This window comes from Semicossyphus pulcher, unplaced genomic scaffold (genome assembly GCF_022749685.1).
Source record: "Semicossyphus pulcher isolate SPU_LCO1_2020_fin unplaced genomic scaffold, fSemPul1.0.p SCAF_4, whole genome shotgun sequence".
NCBI lineage: Eukaryota > Metazoa > Chordata > Actinopteri > Labriformes > Labridae > Semicossyphus > Semicossyphus pulcher.
The window spans coordinates 19,620,728-19,642,131 of record NW_027211715.1 but is presented as its reverse complement, the minus strand read 5'-3'; the positions used below and the strand labels follow the sequence as shown (position 1 = coordinate 19,642,131).

Sequence of the window (21,404 nt, the reverse complement as noted above, 5' to 3'; positions counted from 1 at the left end):
ACTAAATAACCTGTTCTTAAGCTGATCTCTGCAGATGCTTTTTGTTCCACTCTTTGAAAGAGGGTCGACATTATTTCTGAATGGCTCTGAGGTCTTCAGAGTGGGGCAATAAGCCACTAAGCGCCGCAGGAGGAATTTTTGGAATCGTATTAGTTCCATACACCGCAGGATAATCCTCTCCTCGGAATAACTGGCACATTTCTGTATATTCCAGGGGACTCGGAAAGTACTTTGTATGAAGGCTTTGCTCTTTCAGCCTGCAAAGAGGTCCCTTCTTTTGAATCGGGCGAGAATACAAAAAGGAGAAGAAACCTGCCGAATGAGCTATTATTCGGCTCACCGGGCAAATGGAAATTCTTATCAAAATATGAGCAAGTTGAGTATTTTCGCTACAGTAAACAACTCTTTTAACAAGGGAAAAAAATCCTTTGCCCTCTACAGGCAATCAGCGTCCAGCCTGTGGGTGCTGCCTGCTAAATCAGCTTCTCCCTGTCTGTGGTCAGTGAGGCATTTTGATTCACTGGGGTCGGATGTAGCCTGAAGCTTGGGCTGAAGAACCTGACAGCTTTAGCCAGGTTGACAAAATATATATACCCCATCCCTTTTTAAAATACAACCCCAGCTGTACATGCAAATGGAAACTTACCTGGTTGATAAGGAACAATACAATGTGTGTGTTTTAACTTGTGTGCATGTGTGGACTAAAGCAAATCACCTCTGAATCATGAGGGTCCTGCAGGACGGCCGCTTCCAGCATAAGCACAGCGTTTGGCAGGTCTCCCTCCCGAGACTTCTTTTGCCCCTCGTCAAACGCGTTAGGCAAGTCCTTATAGGGATTATCTGTGTGGAAGTAGTAACCCTGTCAGCGAAAGAAAACAACAAAAAAAGTAGGGACAGTGGCAATGTCAGTTTCTCTCCTCCATATTCAAATGCAAACCAGGGCAACTGTCTGTCCTGTGCGCGTGTGTATTTAAGCAAAGCTCCGGCAGCAGGAATTGATCTTTTCTGCTTCACATCAAACCTTTGCCGGGCTCCCCGGGGTTTGTCTGTTCTCTTTAAATGTTAAACTTTGCATTTTCAGACTGTGATTACCCTGGTGTGTTGTTGACCGCTTCTGAGCACGATGACTTTGAAAGAGCTTTTTCTTTAAGAACTGGCTCAGCGCTGGGATCAATCAGAGCCCACAAGTCTGATTCAAATGATATCCTTATGTAAGGAGGTCAGCTGATTATTCTGCTCAGCATACACTCTGGCCTCTGAAACCCATGAACATTCCTTTACATTACAGAGGGTAGAATATACGCCAAATTGTGTTTGTAGTATTAATGTGGGGAAAACTCGTCTCTTGCCTATGACGTTTCCTGGCATTGACCTCGAGCGCTCTCTAACCGGGAAAGCCAATCCTTATCTGTGTTTGCTCTTGTTATCAATCTTTCTTTTTGACTGATCTGATTATTTTCTGCCAAACGCTCCTGTACCCTATTCATATGCTTCTGTTGCTCCCTCCTTCAGCTCAGGCAAACCAATTATTGCTGTTTGACATAAGCGCTCACCTTATTTGCCGGCAAATGAATGCCACAGACTCCATGTTTATTTATATGTAAAAGTATGGCTTCCGTATTTTAACGTAAATCTGATATATACATACAGGTAAATATAAGTAGAATTTGCGACAGTGTTTTGTGGACCAACACTTTGAATTTCCAAGTTGCAGCTCAGCACATTTTAGTGTAATAATGACAGCATGCACTCATGTGTGTAATCCTGAAGGCTCTCTAATGCTTCAATCAATGAAAGCCACAGCTGCTTCTGTTTCCAAATCATAGGTTTGACATTTTTACTATCCATGAAAAGAGAAGTGTTTACAGCCAGAAACAGATTTTATAGAAATCATTTACACTTTGGAAAATTCCTTAGTTTTTTCTCCTTTGAAAAGCAGTGTTGAAGTGACGTCCACCATTCTCATCCACTCACCTTAAAGGGACAGTTTTTTGAAGTGGGGTTGTATGAAATACTTATCAATAGTAAGTGTACTACGTACAGTAGATTACAGTCAGCACGGTCCCTGTTCGGAAAAGCCGGATGCAGTTCCTACACAGAAGCTAAGCTAAGCACGGCTGCAGACGGGTCACAAGTAACACGTACCATTTAAGAGTCCTACATATAAACAAACATTTCAGTTTAAGTGTACACTGCGACAAAATGACTTCTCCACTGTGAAGTCATTTCATCGTTTCTATAATATTGTATTTACTTTTACATGTTGTCTCTTCTACAAACCGCTCACCCGAACAGCTGTTGTAATACCGTGCGCTGCATGTGTAGGAGCACAGGGCCGTTGTGCAGAGTAAGACAGTTCTGGGGGAAAGGGCTGTTTGACCCCAACATGAAGCAGAGACAAAAAAAACTAAAATACAGCGTACACTTAAACTGAAGGACTCTTTTAAGTGGCTAAAGTACGTAGTACACCTGACCCTGTCTGCAGCCGTGCTTAGCTTAGCTTAGCAGGGGCCGTGCTGACTGTTACCTACTGTACGTAGACATTACTATTGAAAAATAGCTCATAAAACCCCACTTCAAAACAAGTGAACTATCCCTTTAAGAATGAAACTAGAACCTGGAGGTGATTAATTCTGTCAGCATAGGAACAGCCAGCTGAGAATGCAAACCGTTTCTCCCCATCAAATTAAAAACCTTTACCAGCACGTCTAAAGCTCGCTAATTAAGACACTTTCGCACGTGTTTATTCCATACATTAGTTTTTAGAAATGAAATGTGTAGATTTACAGGTTCATGTGGTTTACAGTTACCTCTATGAGAATCCGCTGGTTAACTGGCAACCTCACAGTGACAATTAAATTTGTATTACCAACTTGGTAAGCTTTAGAAATGTTTGTATGCATACATTTGAACTTCTGAGAAAGCCTGTCTAGCTGTTGCTCTCCTCCAGTCAGTAAGCTAAGCTAAGCTAAGCTAAGCTAAGCTAAGCTAAGCTAATCACTGCCTCCCTCAAGCTTCCTACCAACTGTAATGTACAGAAATAGTCTCTAGAAATCAAATAAGTGTCTTCCCCAAAATGTTCCACACAAAGTTATTGAATAAATGTTGATTGGATTGATACAAAACATAGAGAGCTTTTTATCTGTAAGATAAATTTGTTACACACAATTTCAAAGTCAAAAGTCAAATTTTTTCACATGGCTAATTCAACAGTATATTATAAACATACATGCATTATAACGTCTATGGAGGCTGTCAGTACTGTACATCTCCTCATCAGTGTCATAAAGACACATTTCTGCACATGCTGACTCCAACATTTTAATGATATTGACCTTCTCATGTGGAGAGACACTGGAGGGAATCTGCGCCTGCTCGTTCTCCGTCAGCCAGTTCCGCCGAGCAAGCTCTTCCCACTCTGCCTGCATCTTATCCCAGAACTCAGTGTCTGACTGGAGGAGTCGGAGAGAGAGAGGAGACACAGAGGGAGGGAGGGGAGAGGATAGACGGAGGAGGACGAGAAAGGTGGGGAGGATGAGAGGAGGGAATGAGTGATTAGTGCACAGAAGAGCAACAGCTCTGGTAATTTCCCATCATCCCTCTACGTGAAATGTCACGTCTGTCCGGCTGGCTGGCTGTAGTGTATGGACTCCACAGCTCTGACTCATTGCATTTGCAAGTCAAAGCAGAGCCTAAAGGAAGTATCTGCATTCATATGCAAAACACAAAAATCAATGCACAAGAATAGAACATGCTTCCACTTTCAAACAATAGACGCGTCTTTTAAGAGTCTTTTAACTCATTCTAAAGTATTGCTTTAGTTTACATCAATAATCTTGTCTTATACGGCTGGAAAACAAACATGTATTCAGTAAGAGAGTGCACAAAATACTCGTATACTAACTTTTTAATCTTGCATGTGCATAAACTTGACATTAAAGTGATGATCTGGAAGATTTGTATTTAAATAAATGTCTGTTGAGTCACTCTCTATCACCGAATGAGGTAAGTCAATGGTGATTGAGCCTATGGCCCACTGATGAAAGCCTTTGCAGTAAAATGGTAAATTGACTGTACTTATAGCTTTCTTGTCTTTGCGAGCACTCAAAGCTGCTTTTACACTACATATCACATTCACCCATTCACACACTGATGCTACGTAAAGTGCCCAACTGTCAATCAGTTATCACATTCACACCCATTGGCTATGCCACCGGGAGCAATTTGGGGTTCAGTGTCTTGCCCAAGGACACTTCGACATGTGACGCGACCGTCTGTGAGGAAAATCAAGAGTTACAACTGTAGCCAACTGTGGATGCACGCATGCGACACTGTCTGGATAGCTGTGCTCCCACACTTAACGTTTATCGCCATATGTGCTGCCAAAGAGATCGAAACTGAGATCTTCGAGATTAGCATTTTAAGTGGTCAGAAATGTCATTAAATTGAAATGATTTTCTAACATGTTGCTACGCCTAAGTCATCTGCTCTTTGGTTGTTCCTTGCATGCACCAACTATCAAACAATCCACCATCATAGCTAATAATGTTTTATGCAACAGGAAATGAAAGTCTTTTTTTGCAGCAATGTAAAAAGTAAAGGGCAATATCAATAATATCCTTCAAGTGAATGACAAATGACTTAAACTGGTTCCATAGATCTGCATGTCTGCAAAGACTAAAAGGTATTTACATTATGCCACTAAGACACCGTGATCATCAACGTAGAGGGACATCAGTGTCTGTAGAGTTTATTAGTAGGTCAGTGAAGAGAAGTCAAAAGGTCAAGACAAGACGTGACTTCCTAAAATGAAAACAGTGCCCGTTTCTAACTGCTGCATTAGACTCCTGTCAGAAATGGTTGTGCACTTCAGCAATCAGGAGTGTCGACTGTCTCAGAAGCCTTCGCCGTGAAGCTAAATGTTCTCATCACAGTAATGTTGTTTGGATGATGAGTTTGATGCGTTTCATAACTAAAGAACATTGAAGAGATTGTTCATCGGTGCTTTGCCTCAAACCCAGCGTTTGATTGGATTAATGTGTGGGTTGTGTGTCTGTGTTATTTGATCGACTAATCAGTTTAGCTCAATTTAACATGAGGGCCTGAAACGAGATCAATCCAGATGAGTAGTTTAGAAAAGATGCAGTCAAAAGGCGACGTGGAGAGCAACTCGAGGAAATGTAATCATGTGTCAGACGAACAGTTTTCCTCTTGAGTTTGTGTGATGGCTCAGGAGAAGTGTTTCTTTTCTACATTTCCTCAACCAGGAGTATTAGTCACTTATTATTCAAATATTATATTCATATCAATAAACATAAGTATTAATTCCTCCTTCTGTGTTGCTAGTTTTGTAGTTCGAGCTGTAGTTTTTTAAAAATGTCAACACTCTTCCGTCATGTTTTCTCCATCTAAGGAGCCGCGCTAAAATTAGAACCGTCATGAATTGTAGTGATACAGAGAGGATTATGAGCCTTCTATCTCCTCTCACTTTGAGTCGTGCAACACCCTGTTTATCTGCTGGAGCCAAGACGAGTTCAAAGGCTTCAGCGTGTTCAAAAAGCTGCGTCGAAACCCCGATCTATGAAACACGACCACACACCGTGCTTCCTGTTTGAACATCCTCTCGTTACATCCGATTACTGCAAACTTTCAGCACAGATTGAAGCGGTCGTATGGTGAGACAGAAGATATTAACATGGAGCACTGGACTCAATAACTTTGCAGGGGAAGTTATTAGTCATACCAGTTGAGTGGCTTTAAGGATGGCAATGCTCACTCATTTCACTCCTTTGGTCCAGAGGGAAATACAGTTATATTTGAATGGTCCCCAGAGGATGAATCCCACTGAGGTTTTATAGTGTGGTTAAAAATCCCGGTGTAGTCGTGAATCAGCGGGATTGTTTGTCGCAAAATGTAGATTAAGCAGGCAACTCTTTCATTCTTCATTTATAGAGCGCTTCAGTGGAATTGAACTTCAGATGGTAAGTTTAAGGATCATTGTGCTGATAAATAAAACCCGATGACCACAGGATCTTCAACATTTCCAACTATAGGGAGCTTTAACCGTGGAAATGTACAGGGTTCTCTCAGGGTGCTTTCACACCCAAAGTCTGTTTGTTTGATCCCAATCAAAGACCAAATTGTTGCATTTTGCAGTTTGGTTTGTGTTACACAACAGCTTTTACCAGGGGACCAAAAGTTTTGATGCGTGAGGAAACTGCTTTCTGATTGGTCAGAATTTCCACGTGGGAATCTCCCTGAAGCAAACAAACAAACGAGAGAGAGAGAGAGAGAGCACACTCCTGTTCATCTTTTGGATAGAAAACTTTGGAGGGAAAATCGCACAGTCAGCATGTTGCAATTGCGATACTAGCTTTAATTTTTATAACTTTGTGTTACGTTCATGAAAAGCAGTGGATTATGAGCACATCTGTAAACGTTGCATTGCTTCACACACATTTGTCAATAGTTTGGCCAGCCCATATTTCCTTTCTGCTCATCTTCAGCTGCATGGCTGTTTCTGCAACTGTCAAAACCTGTTAACAACCCACAATGCAGTTTGCTTCCTATATTAGGTCCTACTTTATGTCAGATTTTGTTCTCGCCTGAATCAAACCGGACCGTGGTTCATTTGGAGACGGATCGATGAAAATGAAAGTAGTTAATGTGGTCGCCACAACCTTTTAATAAAGGTATATATCATGTATTCCTTCTGATCCCACCCTGTATCCAAGTGCGCCCCTGGAGTCCCAGGCAAGTTTTGTTCGTAATATTCTGCATTTTGATCATGTAATAAAACTTACAGCAGCCTGCAGTTGTAAATCCTGACCTCAGGGCTGAAGCTATTGTACTAAGGAATTACATTGAGTCTTAAGTGATTCCTGATTATTTGCCACAGAATCTGCCTCCGGGCTCGGAGGAGGATAAAACTCTTGACCTCTTAGCTCAAACTGGACACACAGATAAGCAGAGAGGGAGATACCTCCAAGTGCTTTCTGTTTCACGACATCATTTCCCTCTGACATGTACATACACTGCAGGAGTTATTCAGAGTGGAAGATCTGCTGAGTTTTTGGGTCGGAGTTTGAAGTCTAAACACACGTTAAGAGATTCAGCTTCTAAAAACGTTCACACAGTTCTGAGTGAGCTATACGTCTGCTCCCAGCGTACAGCGTTTACATCACAGACGCAGCTGACGTCATGCCTGTTTTTGATGTTAAACTTGTTTCATCAGTTTGCCACAGTGAAGTTTTTTTTCCCAGCTGGCTGAGTCCATGATTCTTGGCTTGTCTTCCTGTCAGAGGCGGAGCAAGGCGGGAAGAATAATGCCAAACAGAGCAGAAGAGCCCCTTGTTACTTATTGTATTGCAGAAACTCATCACATCTGACAGCACTGTACAGTGTGTGCGCGTGTGGGTCAGAAAGATCTACTGTAACGGTGTGTGTCTGTGTCGAAGGTCTTCTCATAGCCACATCTGTGAGGCTTGTGATTGACATGGAGGCCATACTGTGGGCCTTGATTGTGAGGGACGGCAGGTAATTGCAGGCGGCTGACTTGAAATGTTGCTTGTAAGTTGTAAGGAAGCGCACTATCGCAGTACCTGTCATGAATAATGGTTTATAGGTGTATAGTTTTTGATGGGTGAGCATAAAGTATAGGGAGGAAAAGTGCAGAAAGACGGAGTGTGTAGGGGCTCAAATGTGCAAAAAATGAAAAGTAAGTTCTCACAGAGGATGAGAATAAAGTAGCATAAAATTGAAACACACAATTATAAAATTTAAAACTGTATTTGATTTGAGTAGAACAGTTGAGGAAATGTCCATAATTTTCGCTATAGCAGCATAAAAACCATGTAACTCACAGCCCTGCTCAGCCCGGCGCTGCTCCTGGCCCCTATTCATGCTGCAGCCATTTTGCTCATTTACATAATAGCCTCCTCTTTTTCATTCTCTCTCATTGTGTTGTGGGCCTGTATGTGCGCCGTGACCTGGTCCATAATCTCATTATTTGTGTCTCATAGTCGGCCTATTGTTTGCGCTGGTAAATAACTTGTCCGCCCCCTAATTGAACCGCGACTGACAACAAATTACTCGCAGAATTGAAATGAAGAAAAGATATTGACGTGTTTTTAATTCACGAGATATTCAGTGATATTTCTCTGTGCGGCTGTGATGGGCGTTCCTTCCACTGACATTGGCAGTTTAATTATGGTGAACACAGCAGAGATACAGCGTGGGTAATTTATATCCTGTGTATCACTGTGGTGAACCCAGAGCTGAGACTCTAATCTAGCGGCTCTGATGAAATGTTGCGTGAATGGATTGAAACCGGAGTGCTTCCTTCCGCCAAATATGTCACCACTGTTTGGGAACGTAGCGGGGTTTAGAGGTGGGTTGGAGATTTATTACTTACCTCATGAATACATTATTGAAAGCATAAATAATAATGGCAACACCTACACTGAGCAATGTAAAACATGACATATCTTCACTGACTTCAGGCTACAGGTTGCACATTCCCTCTGCTGTTTTTGTCACCCACTTTTATAAAAGGTATATTTTGACTCAAGAAGCCAATTAGAGCTTCCTAGTGGGCTGGACAGAGGTGATACATACTGTAAAAATATATGTGCACTGCCAGAAGGTAATTAGTAGAACTTTAAAAGTCATGATAACTCGGCTAAAACTCAGAAACCATAAAAAAGAGGTGCAAAACAAACGCCTCAGACTGTATTTCAGTAAAAAGGCAATTGCCCCCCCGACTGGAGGAGTCAATGATCATAATTAACAGCACTAAGACGACCTGTTTGCTGCCATAGAAAACATATTCAGTTAGAGTTGCTTTATTTAATTGTTTGAGTTTGAAAATTGCCTAACTAGAGAATACAACCATTACTTGATTTGAATAAATCAGTCAGGCAAATGGCACCTGAAGTGTAGACCATTTTTTGCACATAAATAATAATATACAGGGAAATATCAAGAAAAAGAAGTTAGGAGACTTAAGCTATTTTTACACAGTGGTTCCGCCACAGCGCCGTAACGAAGCTCCGCCATCATGCCGCCTTTGCCATTTTACATTGGACCAAGCAACGCCGGCGTCAAGCCGCCCCATTGTGCTGTTCCACCATGCAGACCCATGTCGTTTCGCCCCTGTTACGCCTGTTACGCCTGTTACTACCTCCGATGCCAGCTCAGAGGCGGAACGACTTCACCCCACCATGCAGCCTCCGTGCGTTTTACATAGAAGAGGAAACATAAGAGGTGTAATAATCCTGCCAGTGTAAAAGGGGCTTTAGTTTTCATGATCTGCTTACTCAGTGTTTTTACTGTTCAAATGAGCTTTGTTAAGCAAAGATAAATTAAAGCTGCTCCTTTGTGTTGACTTACTAAAGTGGCTGTTTGATTTTAAGTTGTTGATTCAGAAACACTATCCGTAATGATACTTGATCCTGAGTCTCAGCGTGCGTGAGCATCTCTCATGGAAAATTCAGTTTGTTAACTGGAGACCTTTGGAGGAAACCAAGCACATGAACAGGGTTTACTTATCCACTTTGCCCAGAGGGCCAACCTTACAAAAAGTCTCATTATTTACCAATGACAGAGTAACCACTGAAAGAAAACCTCTCTCTCTCTCTCTCTGAAGCAGGCTTGGCCTTTTGATGTTAATGAGCCACACACTGCTCGGCTGCACCGGCCAAGTCCTTGGTCAGCGAGACAAAAATAGGAAGCCGGAGTCCCGATAATGTCGCTCAGAGATGAATAGGACACATTTCCATGGACAAAGTGCTACGAGTGCATTTTGGCCGACGATGCGATTACCCACTATATGTATGACTGTGATAACACAGCTGCTGTAGCCAGGGCAGTACTTGCACTCATAAGCAGCTACCAGTCAACTGTAAATGTATGACATATGAATCCTGTGCTGATGTGTTTGGTTGCGTGGTTACTGTGGGCCAAACTAAGGATGCTTTTACACCTCTTTGATTTGGTCAAGGAGAGAAAGAACGCAGTGCTGCCCATCAGTTGAGTCAGGTTCTTTTCACACTGGTGAAAGAGCTCTTGCTTTCAAGCCAAGCTGGCTAAAATAAAGCTCATTCATTTGGACACTTCTTGGTGACCGACAGCAGTTTGTGCTGAACTGTAACATCACAGAGTTTGGTTGCTGTTTTTCACTCCTTTTTATTAAGGAGCTGCCAACATTTCCACAGAAGGACGCACTTCAGCACAGCACCAGTCTGTTTGGACTCCTTTCACTCTTCAGATGAATTAAATACATGTCACAAACTGAATACAGAGCACTTAAGAGATGGCTTTTTTGAGAGCATACTGGAAGATGTTGAATTTAATAGTTGTGTAGTTGGAGAATTAATTCAAAAATCACATATCTGCTGTCCTTAAAAATGATTGGTTGGTCTGTTTTTCTTTCACATTACAAACACGCCCACTTGGAAGCGATGTATGGGGTTTGCCAAACCAGCAGTCGGGTCAGGATGGATTTGGCTCAGGTACATTTCCACCCTTCATCTTAACAAAGCTATCACACTTAGGGTCTTTTTTGTCCTGCCACATACTGAAGCAGTTTGTGGTGGGAGTGTGAGCCGAAGTCAATCTGACCCAACTGCAAGGCGTTAGAAGTATCAAGGTGTGCTTTCCATACTGGGCTGTGGATGAATGAAATCAACAATTGCTGGCCTGGGCATGAACCTGTCTGACTCAGAGAAGCAACTCAGTATTCTACCTTCTTGATATTGGGGCAGACCTTCTTCAGGTGCTTCAGTTTGCACATGGCTTAGTGATGCATTCTGATTCACCTGCATTATTCATCTGCGTGAAAAGAAACCAAACCAACTAGAAAATGCATCAAGGTTACCAACCCCTGCACTGCTTCAGACAAGAGGAAGCACCCTGAGACTCTCTTTTGGTGCAGTTTTTTTTTGTCTAAACAACACCCTTTTCCACATCCTAAACAGACAGAACCAAAACTTTACAATTTTGATACAAAGTCCCTTTAAAATAAGCTGATACCATAGTCACAGATGACAGACTGTTTGCACCTCTGACCCAACCCTGCTTTGGTAATATACAGTCACTTTTGAATTCACACTTGCAGGATACCCCCGTTATTCTCTTGTTGGAAACTCCACAGCTCAATTGGAAGAGTTTGGAGTTCAGTGGTCTGTTTGGGGACACTAATCGAAGTTACTGAGGGAAGAACAACCATTCCTCATTTATTCTCTCAGTCCACATTTTCCCAGAAGATTTGTGGATTAAAACCACTGACCTTTTGATCACAGGCCGTGGTCCCTCACTTCTGTGCAATCGCTCTGTAAACCAGAGCTGCCTCAGCTCGACGCTCTGCAGGATAAAATTGAACCTGTCGAGCTGCTTTTTTAATCAAAGAAGAGGCCACGCAGTCACCTTCATCTCGCCTTTATCGCCACCGTGGGAGAGCTTTCTAATGCCCCGCCGCCAAATCGCCGTTCCCTGTAGTCACAATTTACCTTGCAGCTGTTCCAGAGGTTCTCTATTTAATAAAAGTATTACACTGTCATCAGTTCAGAGTAATTGACAGTATCCTCATATGACATGGAAAGACACTTAGCTACTCAAATATCTCTTATCAGTCTCTTTGTAAATGAATTCAGAGCTGGGTTCTTTCTCTTGGCCACCTGCCATTTTATCCTCCTGTTTCAAAGATTTTAATGTGTAAAGGAATAAAACCTACAGTTTCTCATCAGTGCCAGCTTTGTAAAATGGATTATATTTAGGAGCCCATTTCTTCTCCCTCTATGGGTCCTAATGTTCTTACATTTGGCTGCTTCGTCTAATTGAATGAATTGGCAGAAAGGCGCTGTGCTGATTTAATGTTCTCTCTGCCATCTGAGCCATCTCTACCTCCATATCTTTGTAAGTATGAAAGAGCATGCATATGCACAGCTACTTAGATGGAAATTATCTGATTGGGGGCTCTGACATTGGCAGCTGAAGCCAAAAAAAGGCCGACCACTTGCATCAGAGCTCCTCTAGAGTGGAGGCCAGCACTCAGGCTGCTCGATCGAAGCTGCGAGATACTGTTCCCAATCGATGCGCCATGTTCAGACCATATAGGCACCTCTGAATCACATCACCTGCCTGGACGGCTCACGCTTATATTTGGGAGGCCGCAGCTTACGGCTTACACAAGATGTGACATCACAGCTAACTTTGGTTCGGGATCCCCCCGGCAGGCGGCCCCGCTCCTCTGCAGCTGCTCCTCTCACTTTCTCAACGTCTTCCTGTCCCTGCTCCATTATTTATTGACCATTACACACAGCTCCGTGTGCAACAGTCTACTGTAGCTCTCAGTAGAGCTGAGCGATCTCAATAGTGCAGGGCTCGCTCTGAGAGAGAGAGGTCCATTGAGTGGTAGAGTGCCAGTGAAAAGCTAAACTTCACTGGTTATCTAAACTCTTTCACAGCACAGAAACTCTGCTTTTTTAGCCACTTTGTTTTTTGTTGTTGGGCCAATGTGATGTAACCTTTCAAAAATATCTTCATCTGAAGAAACTGTGTCCACTCCTTCTGCAAACAAGATGCAAAAACTCTTCAGAGTGTTGATGGAAACTCTTTTTCTCATCAGTGCATCCGATAGAAGCTGAATGTACAAAGACATTCAAGAGGGGAAAGTGATGAAAATGCTTTGTGGTTCAAAGAAAAGCTTGTTCGATGAGATGTGGGAGGTTCACACGTAACTTTCTATCGCACTTTGCATAGGCTTGTAGATACAGTATCTTGTTTTCCATGGTGTCCTGGTTATCATGTCCCTGATAGCATGAGAGCAACTCAACAACTCAACACATGCATTGTGTCAGTACACAGTCCTATGTTGAAATAAGCCACATCTAATTACTGTACGTTCTCCATCCCCTGCGGTATCTGATGTCTGGCCGTATAATGACTGACCTATTTACCTTCCTATTGTTGGCCAGCTGAGAGTCGTGAATATTTTTCTGGGTCAAACACCCCGAGAACTCGAGTGTGGAAATTATAGCACGGACTATTAAACTGTCCACTGGCACCACAGGGGTAGTTACATTACAGGAGGCACAAATGGGATCATTTGACAAAGCAATAAAAGGGCTGAAGGAGTCACATGGAAATCAGCTCCACGGGGCTTCAGGTAGGTGTATTCAAATCTCAGGAACAATTATGAGGCCACACGGGTAATGAGGTTGGAAATGTGGTAGTGAAAAACGTTTTCAAGGCCTGAAGTTTACAGGGTTCAAACTGTATTGCTCTTAATTTAAATATATCTTAGCACCTCGGGATCAGATCCACGATATCTATTTTAAGTAGTATTTTAAACCACTACCCCATGATATTTCCAAAAACCCCCGACAAAGCTGACAAAGGACATTACACCAAGGAGACAAAGTTCAGCTGTTTAATATTGAAATACCGACTTGGTCTTTCCCGCTGAGTTTTCTGGAAAGTCAGCAGTGAAGATGTCTTATAGCTGACAGCTGACAGATGTGAGTCGTACTAAGCAGCTCTCTGCTTACCTCGACAGCAGCCTTGGCTCGCTCAAACTCCTCCTCCAGGGACTGATGTCTCGACAGGAGGGTGCTGCCCCACCGCTGCTCCTTACTGAGGCGAGCCTGCCACACACACACACATACAGGCATTTCATAATATATACATATATGCATGCTAAAAGAATAATACTTACATTTAAACAGATCAAATATGCAATATACATACACCCACGTAGCACATCACGCACGCACACACATAGGCACAGCTGGAGGGAGAGACAGGCAGGGAGAGTGTGCAGGGTCAGCCGTCTCTGCTTTCTCAGGGACGACTAAATATCCCTGCCTCGACAAAGCCTCTGACATGCTTAGGAAGGCCGGCAGAATCACTGCTGTCAGCATCTCGCCCCACCCCTCATCTGAATGCCATGCTACTCATCCAGCCTCTCTCAGCTCCCCCCCCCGACACACACCTCCTCCCTTTCCTGTACACCTGCACATGCAAAATCCAACCTGGAAATGTGCTGATTTGACTTGCATGTAAAGCCTTACTCTGCTGTGCAAATGAGAATCGACCGCCTATGCTCACGAGCCTTTGCTTTGTGAGAGTGTGCTGTCGTTTACGTTGCACCTGCACATTAAGCTGAGAGGGGTAAATGATTGTCAGATACCCTGTCATGCTCAGATGTGGTATGGCACTAGATGTACTGTAAATAGTAATGAGTGTGTGTCGGGCTCGCAAATCCATTACAGGCTGAGGAATGTGTGGATCAGTGGCTTCCCCCAGAAAGGGCCAGCCAGTACCTGAAAAAACCCACCGCCATTAATGCAAGATTAATTGAGGTCGCTTAATCTCAGTATTAATGGAGGAAGAAGAAATTGCCTCACACATTTTTTACTGTAGATAATCGTATTTTCTATTTACAGGAACAAAAGGCACGCAGTGTAAAGAGAATCTCACAACAATGGTGCTGGCTGTGTGAAGAACCTACAATGTGAAAATCCACCCAAAGACACAATGTACCTGTATTTTCCAATCTGTTACTTTCTTGTAAACCTGATTGTATAATTTATTTTCCACTCTGACTGAAATCTGGCAAGATTTAACATTTTTTAATTCAGGAAAGTCATGACCTCCATGAAAAGAAATTTGCATGTGTTTGCGTCATCTGTTGGAGCAGGACAAAATGTTGGTATTGGAAGTGCTCGCGTGTTTGTAGTCTGTCGTTTGTCCAAGTAGAGACTTATAATGCTTGAACAGGCTTTGGTTGCATGCAGGTGGATTCAAGTATAGCTACAAGACACAGGTTGGCATTATGGAGCTAGTTAGAGCATTACATTAATACAAGAGAAAAGGGTTTAGGGTCATAATTGATGCAAAGGGTACTGCTTTGGTTCCTATACTGGAAAGCACTGACTGCCAGCTTTTACACAGTGGGGAAATACTTTTTGTTAACCTTTTTTTAATAACCTGTAACCCCATCAACTTATGCCATTGGTTGACGGTGTGCTCATTGAACTCTGAAGTAACACGACTACTATAAGCTGGTTAGCTTGGCTTGGGCCAGCGGCATGTGCCGATTATTAGACAGGGATGCCGAGCCCCTCAGTGACATGCCAATCGTCTTCTGAAAGCAGGTGTGGAAGTGCATATGAAAATGTACATGGTCTTGCTTTACAGCATTTACTTCTGCAAATATATACATTTTTGTCTTTATTACACAAGTGCAACATGTAAATAAAGGAATGTTTCTCTTGTCAGTTGAAAGTATGTTTGTTTACTACCTCCACGATGACAGCAAAGTCATTTCATAGCATTAGCCTTTTTATTTTAAACCTGCATAATTGTGACTGGCATAGACGTCAGGCTGCATGTATTGATTACAACTGATGTAGCCGAGTTTTACTGTAAGATCTGGAACAGGAGCGGCATGTCGGTAGTGAACGGCACAATCTCGCCGCTGCTGCCTTCCTCACAAACTCCAAATACTAGCTCGGTGCACATTTAACTTCTACAGAAAACCTGGAACTTGACAGGCCTGTCATGCTTATTTGTAGTAAGATGATCGCTGTTCAGGAGTTGGGGTGGTGGGGCTGCTTTTGGGTGTAGTGCCATCTCCTGCACACATTGATCTTGAGTTCAGCAGAAAACTTCAGGGCTCAGGGAACACTCACGCAACACAACTGATATCTAAAACTAAATTATAATCTGAAGGTGTTTTTTTCCCTGAAGGCAAACATTTTTCGGCCTTCTTCTAGTGTAGGTTCAGTAAATCCAGTGTGACTCACAAACATCTCCCTTCTGTGCACGCATTCCTGTTTGTCTGAGTGCGCATGGTACCTGCTGTGAATAGGAAACTAAAACCTCTTTGTAGGATCTCTATCAGCTACTTTGTAACTCCTTACCAAAACAAAGTGAGTGTGTTATATTTGCCAATAACTTCCCTCTTATTTGAGCAGTTACATTTAATCCAAAATCTATTATTTATCAGGGCGCTGAAAGGGTGATGTATGTTTAGCTAGCTTGGTGAGATCAGCTCTAATGGGCCCAGAGTAAGGCTGCTGAATAATTTATAGGCTATTAATCTAATAATGGTGTCTGGAAACAAGACCTCTTATGCAGACCTACACAGAGACATCAACTCAAGAGGAAAGCGCTTGACATTTGGACCTCATAGCACCACAAAGGAACAATCTCAATGCAAACAGTGCATCTGAATTTCCCGATAGGCTCCTTTTGGCTTCAATGTTTTCTCCTTGTTTTGAGTCAAATTTTCTGAGATGATGTGATGCTTTTTTTTCTGGTGCAAATGTAGAAGTCTTTCACGATCATATGAAAGGATGCATAGGGAGGCTTACATGTCTTCCACTAATATACTGCCTGTTGAGCTGAAATGGAAGAATTGTAGGTGTTAGGACAGAGGTGATGGGTAGAGAAGTACACAGCAGGGCGTATCATCGGAAACCATCTAATATCAAGGCTACATCATCGTGCATTAGCATGCTGTTAAAGCAATAATATCATGTCATTCTTATAAAAGCTTAACGATCTGTCAGAACAATGCGTTTGAGGTGTGTGAAGCTTCTCTCCAAGAAGATGTTGATTTCAGACAGTGCATACAATAATGATGATTACAGCCTTCGCTCGTCTCACTGAGCACTTACTTGAGATGCCAGGGCCGACTCGGGCTCCGCTTTGGTAGTTACTTCCAGGGAGTTCTTATTCGACGGCTCTAATTGGGTTTTACAGTCTATGGACCTGAAGAAGAAGAGAGAGAGGTGCTTTACATGAGACAGGAACGTTGCAGTAAACTTTATGAATGACATATCTGATACTCTGAGTCTCGTTGAAACTTAACTTCCTCTTGAAATCACTGCCGCCTTGGTTAAATTGTGCTGTAATTTCTTACCCAAAGGTCATGGGCTTCTACATGAATACAAACGACCCTATTGCCAGACAGGAATGCTCCTATTGGATGATTCAGCAAAGCCGTGATTCGTGCCAATGTTTTAAAATGTCTACAATAGCTGCGCATGTCAACGTATTTATCGCCAATGTTGGGAAATTATTGTTCTTTTGGTTTATTGACAGTGGTTTACGAGCCAAGCTTTAAGTTTGTATCTCTGACCATTCCTCCAGCTGTCTTTCCACTTCAGACTCTTTGTTTTAATTTGCACATCCTGCCACTCCCATGTACCCTGCAATCACCTCATTTCCCTTAACTCTGCACCCCACTCATCTCCCCATCTGTTCCCACTTCCCTCATAAGTTTCTCTCTGTACGTTCTGCCCAGTTTCCTTCCAGAGTGTTAAAGTTTTGCTTAATCCTATTTACCCTCAGTTTTAAACTTTTTTTAATTGCATCATCTCGTCTACACCTTGGTCCTTCCCCTGTATCCCTGTTGACCCACATGCACCAGTCAAAACACAACATTCCCATGTAAGGCAATGGAGCCAATAATGTGCCACAGTGCGAGTAAGGACAACACCTACCAAAGAAACTCATTGGATGAGTTTTTAGATGAACGCCTTCTCTCTAACTTCCACTTCCTGTTGCCGTTCCTCTCTGGGTTTGGGTTGAGCTCTTCCCATTTATCCAGCGGCGAGCCAATTGTGACTGGTGACAGCAGGGGAATAACACGATTACAACACAGGTGGATTTGACGCACTCACCTTTCAACAAATCAATCCCTTCCCTCACTCATCCCACTTACCCTCTGATCAATATATGTCTATTAATTTGGACAGTGTTGGTGTGTGTTCAGCTTTGGGGTCTCTTTGATTTGACAAATGGTACTCTGAAAACAGACATAGTGCTTCCAGGGTTAAAACCACTCACTGCGATCATTTATTCACCACACTGTGGTTTGACTCGTTCTGCATAATTAGCTCTCATTGAAGACTTTAACCTTTTCAACGGGCAAATATGAAACTAATTGGACGTTTCCTTTTTAATGTCTTTTAAGATGAGCCCTATCATTACAGTAAATTGGCTTGCTCTTTCTCTGCCCTATCTCCAACACGTGTGAGGTCAATTCCACAGGGGCTGATGGAGTCTGAGCTGCTGGGGTATACAGGGGGTTGTGGGTAAAAAACTATCGGTGTTCAGCATCTCTGTTTGAGACTCTGATAGTGAAATGTTTCAGCACTCTGAGCACAATCCGTCTCTACCTGAATCTATCGACGCCCTCTCCGGGGTTCTCATGCTTGGTCCCGTCTGTTCTACTTCCACCTGGATCAGCTCCGTCTCATCCGTCTTCTTCCTGTGAGCGTTTTTCTTCAGGCTGTTGCCCCGGGACGACAGCGGACTCTTCCTGTCCTTGCCGGTCCTCTTGTCGCCGGGTTCACTGAGATCCAGCAGGTCCAGTGTAGAAGACAGAACTGTGAGGGACATGAGAGGGTTTTATACTTCAGTGGTTTCACATAATTGCAGTGCTTTTTTTCACACATAGACTTGAGTTGGGCGGGCTGCCCGGGCGCATATCAGCAGCCAAGGTATGTTTGGCAACCCATTAACATTTTTTTCGCAAGTACTTTTTTTTTATTGTGGGTTACCACTGAAATAAGCTGCAGAATAAGGTAGAATTTTAATTCTTCAGAACCTTCTAGAAACAGGGTAATGTCTAACAACAATACACAATATTATCGAAGAATTCAAATATGCTGCCCCCCAACATTTATGATTCATCAATGAGTAAATTACTGTCACACTACATCATGTGTGACTCTCTTTCTCTTCCTCTATATTCTTTGTTCCCTTTATTGAAGGTGCCCTGTAGTTTTTGTTATGATTTAATCAATCTTAAATATCAAAAGTTCAGCTTTCATTTAGTCTTTATGTCAAGGTTGTTCTCCCTTTTACCTGTTTTTTGTGACTCTTCAAGCATGCATCATATTTGAGAAGCGTTCCTGTCCCTTTGTGTTCGGACAGATCGGCAGGTTTCTCTCATTACATCCTGCATGAAGCTTTGATTGTGATCCACATGTTTTCTGACACAGCGGCTGAGCTGTCAGAGATACTTAAGATGTCACAGTTCTGCCTCCTGGTTGGACATGTATAACATTTTGCCGCCGCTCTTTTCACAGAATCTAAATATACTACGGGCCGCTGCACAGTTGGATACGGATAAGGCAGCCTCTTGAGGAGATCAAGTTTGGTCAATTAAGTAATTCAATCTCAGGTTGGTGGAGCAGCAGAGGACGGAGCCTTCTGTGCAAGAGCTCAACTTTTGTCTGAGCTGTCGTCCTGCTTCACATCAAGCTTTTAAGATTGTCAGGTTTCATTAAAACCAAGAAGAGGATGTTTGTCAGTAATAATTGTTAATTCTTTCCCAGAAGGCTTTTTTGTGTCTAATGGATTTCTTTCATTGTAAAATTTCCGTGTGAAATTCTCAGCGTACGCACAAAGTTTCCTCGCTCATTTCCACAGACCCTCGCTGTCTTTTTGTGCGATGTGAACTCAAAACTGAAAAACGCACGACTGCATAATTGGCGTGCTGCTGTTTCATGACAACCAACCGAGAGCCATTGTTGACTGAAATCTGTGCGTAATTAGAGCGCACGCTTGTCTTCCATGCCTGGTGCTCCTTAGATGACAAGTACAAATCAAGGGAGACACGCTTGTGTGGAAGGTTGCCTGAAGAGTTTTTAGCATCACAAAGAAACGCAAGCTGTTCTTGAAGCGGCAATGATGTCAAAAATGCTTTGGCACCCTGGAGTCTACTTGAAATGATGAAACTGAGAAGACAATTGTACAGACAAGTGAGATTTCTGCATGATAGGGATACTTACACTGGATGTTTTTTCACTGTATGTTCATACTGATGTGGACAATTGGCTGATGCGACCATGGCATATTTGATTCAGCGTCCATCAGTGAAACCAACTTTGAGAGTCAAAATAAAAGTCAGACTTGAAACTTCTTAGTCATTATTGAAACAATTGGTCTTTGAGTCCTGATAGGAATAGACGTAATCAGGCTTTTCTTTTCTATCCAGTAACAGATTGTGCCTGCTGAAAATACTACGATTTTTGTTAGCTCTAGCTAGCCAGCCAAATAAGCTTAGCTGAGCTGATTTGAGAGTCAGTAGACACTTTTATCTCTGCTCGACTTGTTTCCAACAACATCTCTACAATGGTTTGGTACTTGATGTACTTGAAGGCTATGCAACTTTTTAGCTGTATGACTGTATTTGAATGTTGTATCATTCTAAAGTAACCCCTGTTAGATGCTAACTATAAGTCATGCAGAAGTTTCATAATTTATATTCTTTGTATTATAAAGATGGTATGTTTGATGTTTTTGCTAAACAAGCAGGTTTAAAGAAACTTTTTTTACTGCTCTAAGCAACTTAGCAAAGTAAGCTACATTTTGAAAGTATCCAACGGGTGGAATATCAGCCACTGCCACCCAAATACATGAACGTGCTCTGCATCATTCATGGTACGGGACGAGTTCACAAGAGAGAGTTTGCAATGTGCACCGCTGTCATCTGTTGTGAAATAAAACTAGCTTCCTCTGTCATTATTCTACAACTAGCTGCTAGCTTAAACTTTTGCATGACTACACTGATTAGTAATGAGTGCACAGAAACAATGCTTACAGCTAGTTGGGTATGTATGGAGACGGACAGGTAAGCCATCGTACTATATTTTCCTGTCTCTTATCAGTGATTGGATGGACTTATTACAGGCTTCTGTTTGTTGTCAGCCTTCCCAAGCTAACCCATCATAATAATGTTATTAGCTACTGTGTTAGCATGCTAACGCTGCAGCTTTTGTTAGAGCAGAAAAACAGTTTAAACCTCACAATTTATTCTGTTTTTGGAAAGTAATTTAAAAAAAATGTAAGCCTCTTAACTCTTCGTATTCAGAGTATCATGCTTAGATGTACAAGAGCAGTAAGCTTTTCCTGGTTACAGTTGCTAAGCTATGATTGGATAATTGCCGCTCAGGGGAAGAGTGTGCTGTAGCTAATAAATAAGACTGATCTTATCTAATTCATGTCAAGTATTCATTTGAACGGTGAGAACCGTTGTGTCTTAAGCAAGTTCCTTTGCCAGTGAAGCAGCCTGTCAGAGCAAAGTGCTGACAAAAGAAAAACAGATTCTTGATTGCAAGTAGCGAGGAGAGGGGCTTTACGCAGCGAGGGGGAGGCGATGAGAAGCTCTTGTTGAATAATTAAGCTTCAGCCTACAATTGGTAGTGATGGATATCCTCTGATTAGATTTGTTCACAGCGTCTGACTCGTTTCTTTCTTTAATTGAAAATTTGAGCAGCATCTTATGTGACGAGAGTCATTCCTAAACTCCAACTACGATTTATAGTTTATAATGAAGTTTTTAAAAATTCATTAATTTGTCACACGCCTCAAAATCAGATTGATGT

General features: G+C 42.4%; 1 protein-coding gene across 1 annotated transcript in view; it reads right to left on the bottom strand.

The window, feature by feature from the left end:
- The window catches only part of pex5la (peroxisomal biogenesis factor 5-like a), a 112,599-nt gene that overhangs the window by 9,729 nt on the left and 81,466 nt on the right, over positions 1-21,404 (bottom strand). The window contains exons 4-10 of the mRNA XM_069680646.1: positions 18,189-18,398; positions 17,511-17,634; positions 16,683-16,776; positions 16,377-16,406; positions 13,548-13,643; positions 3,336-3,452; positions 716-859 (exon numbers count right to left, since the gene is read on the bottom strand). Coding sequence (XP_069536747.1) covers positions 716-859; positions 3,336-3,452; positions 13,548-13,643; positions 16,377-16,406; positions 16,683-16,776; positions 17,511-17,634; positions 18,189-18,398 — 815 coding nt within the window. The remainder of the gene's footprint in view (positions 1-715; positions 860-3,335; positions 3,453-13,547; positions 13,644-16,376; positions 16,407-16,682; positions 16,777-17,510; positions 17,635-18,188; positions 18,399-21,404) is intronic.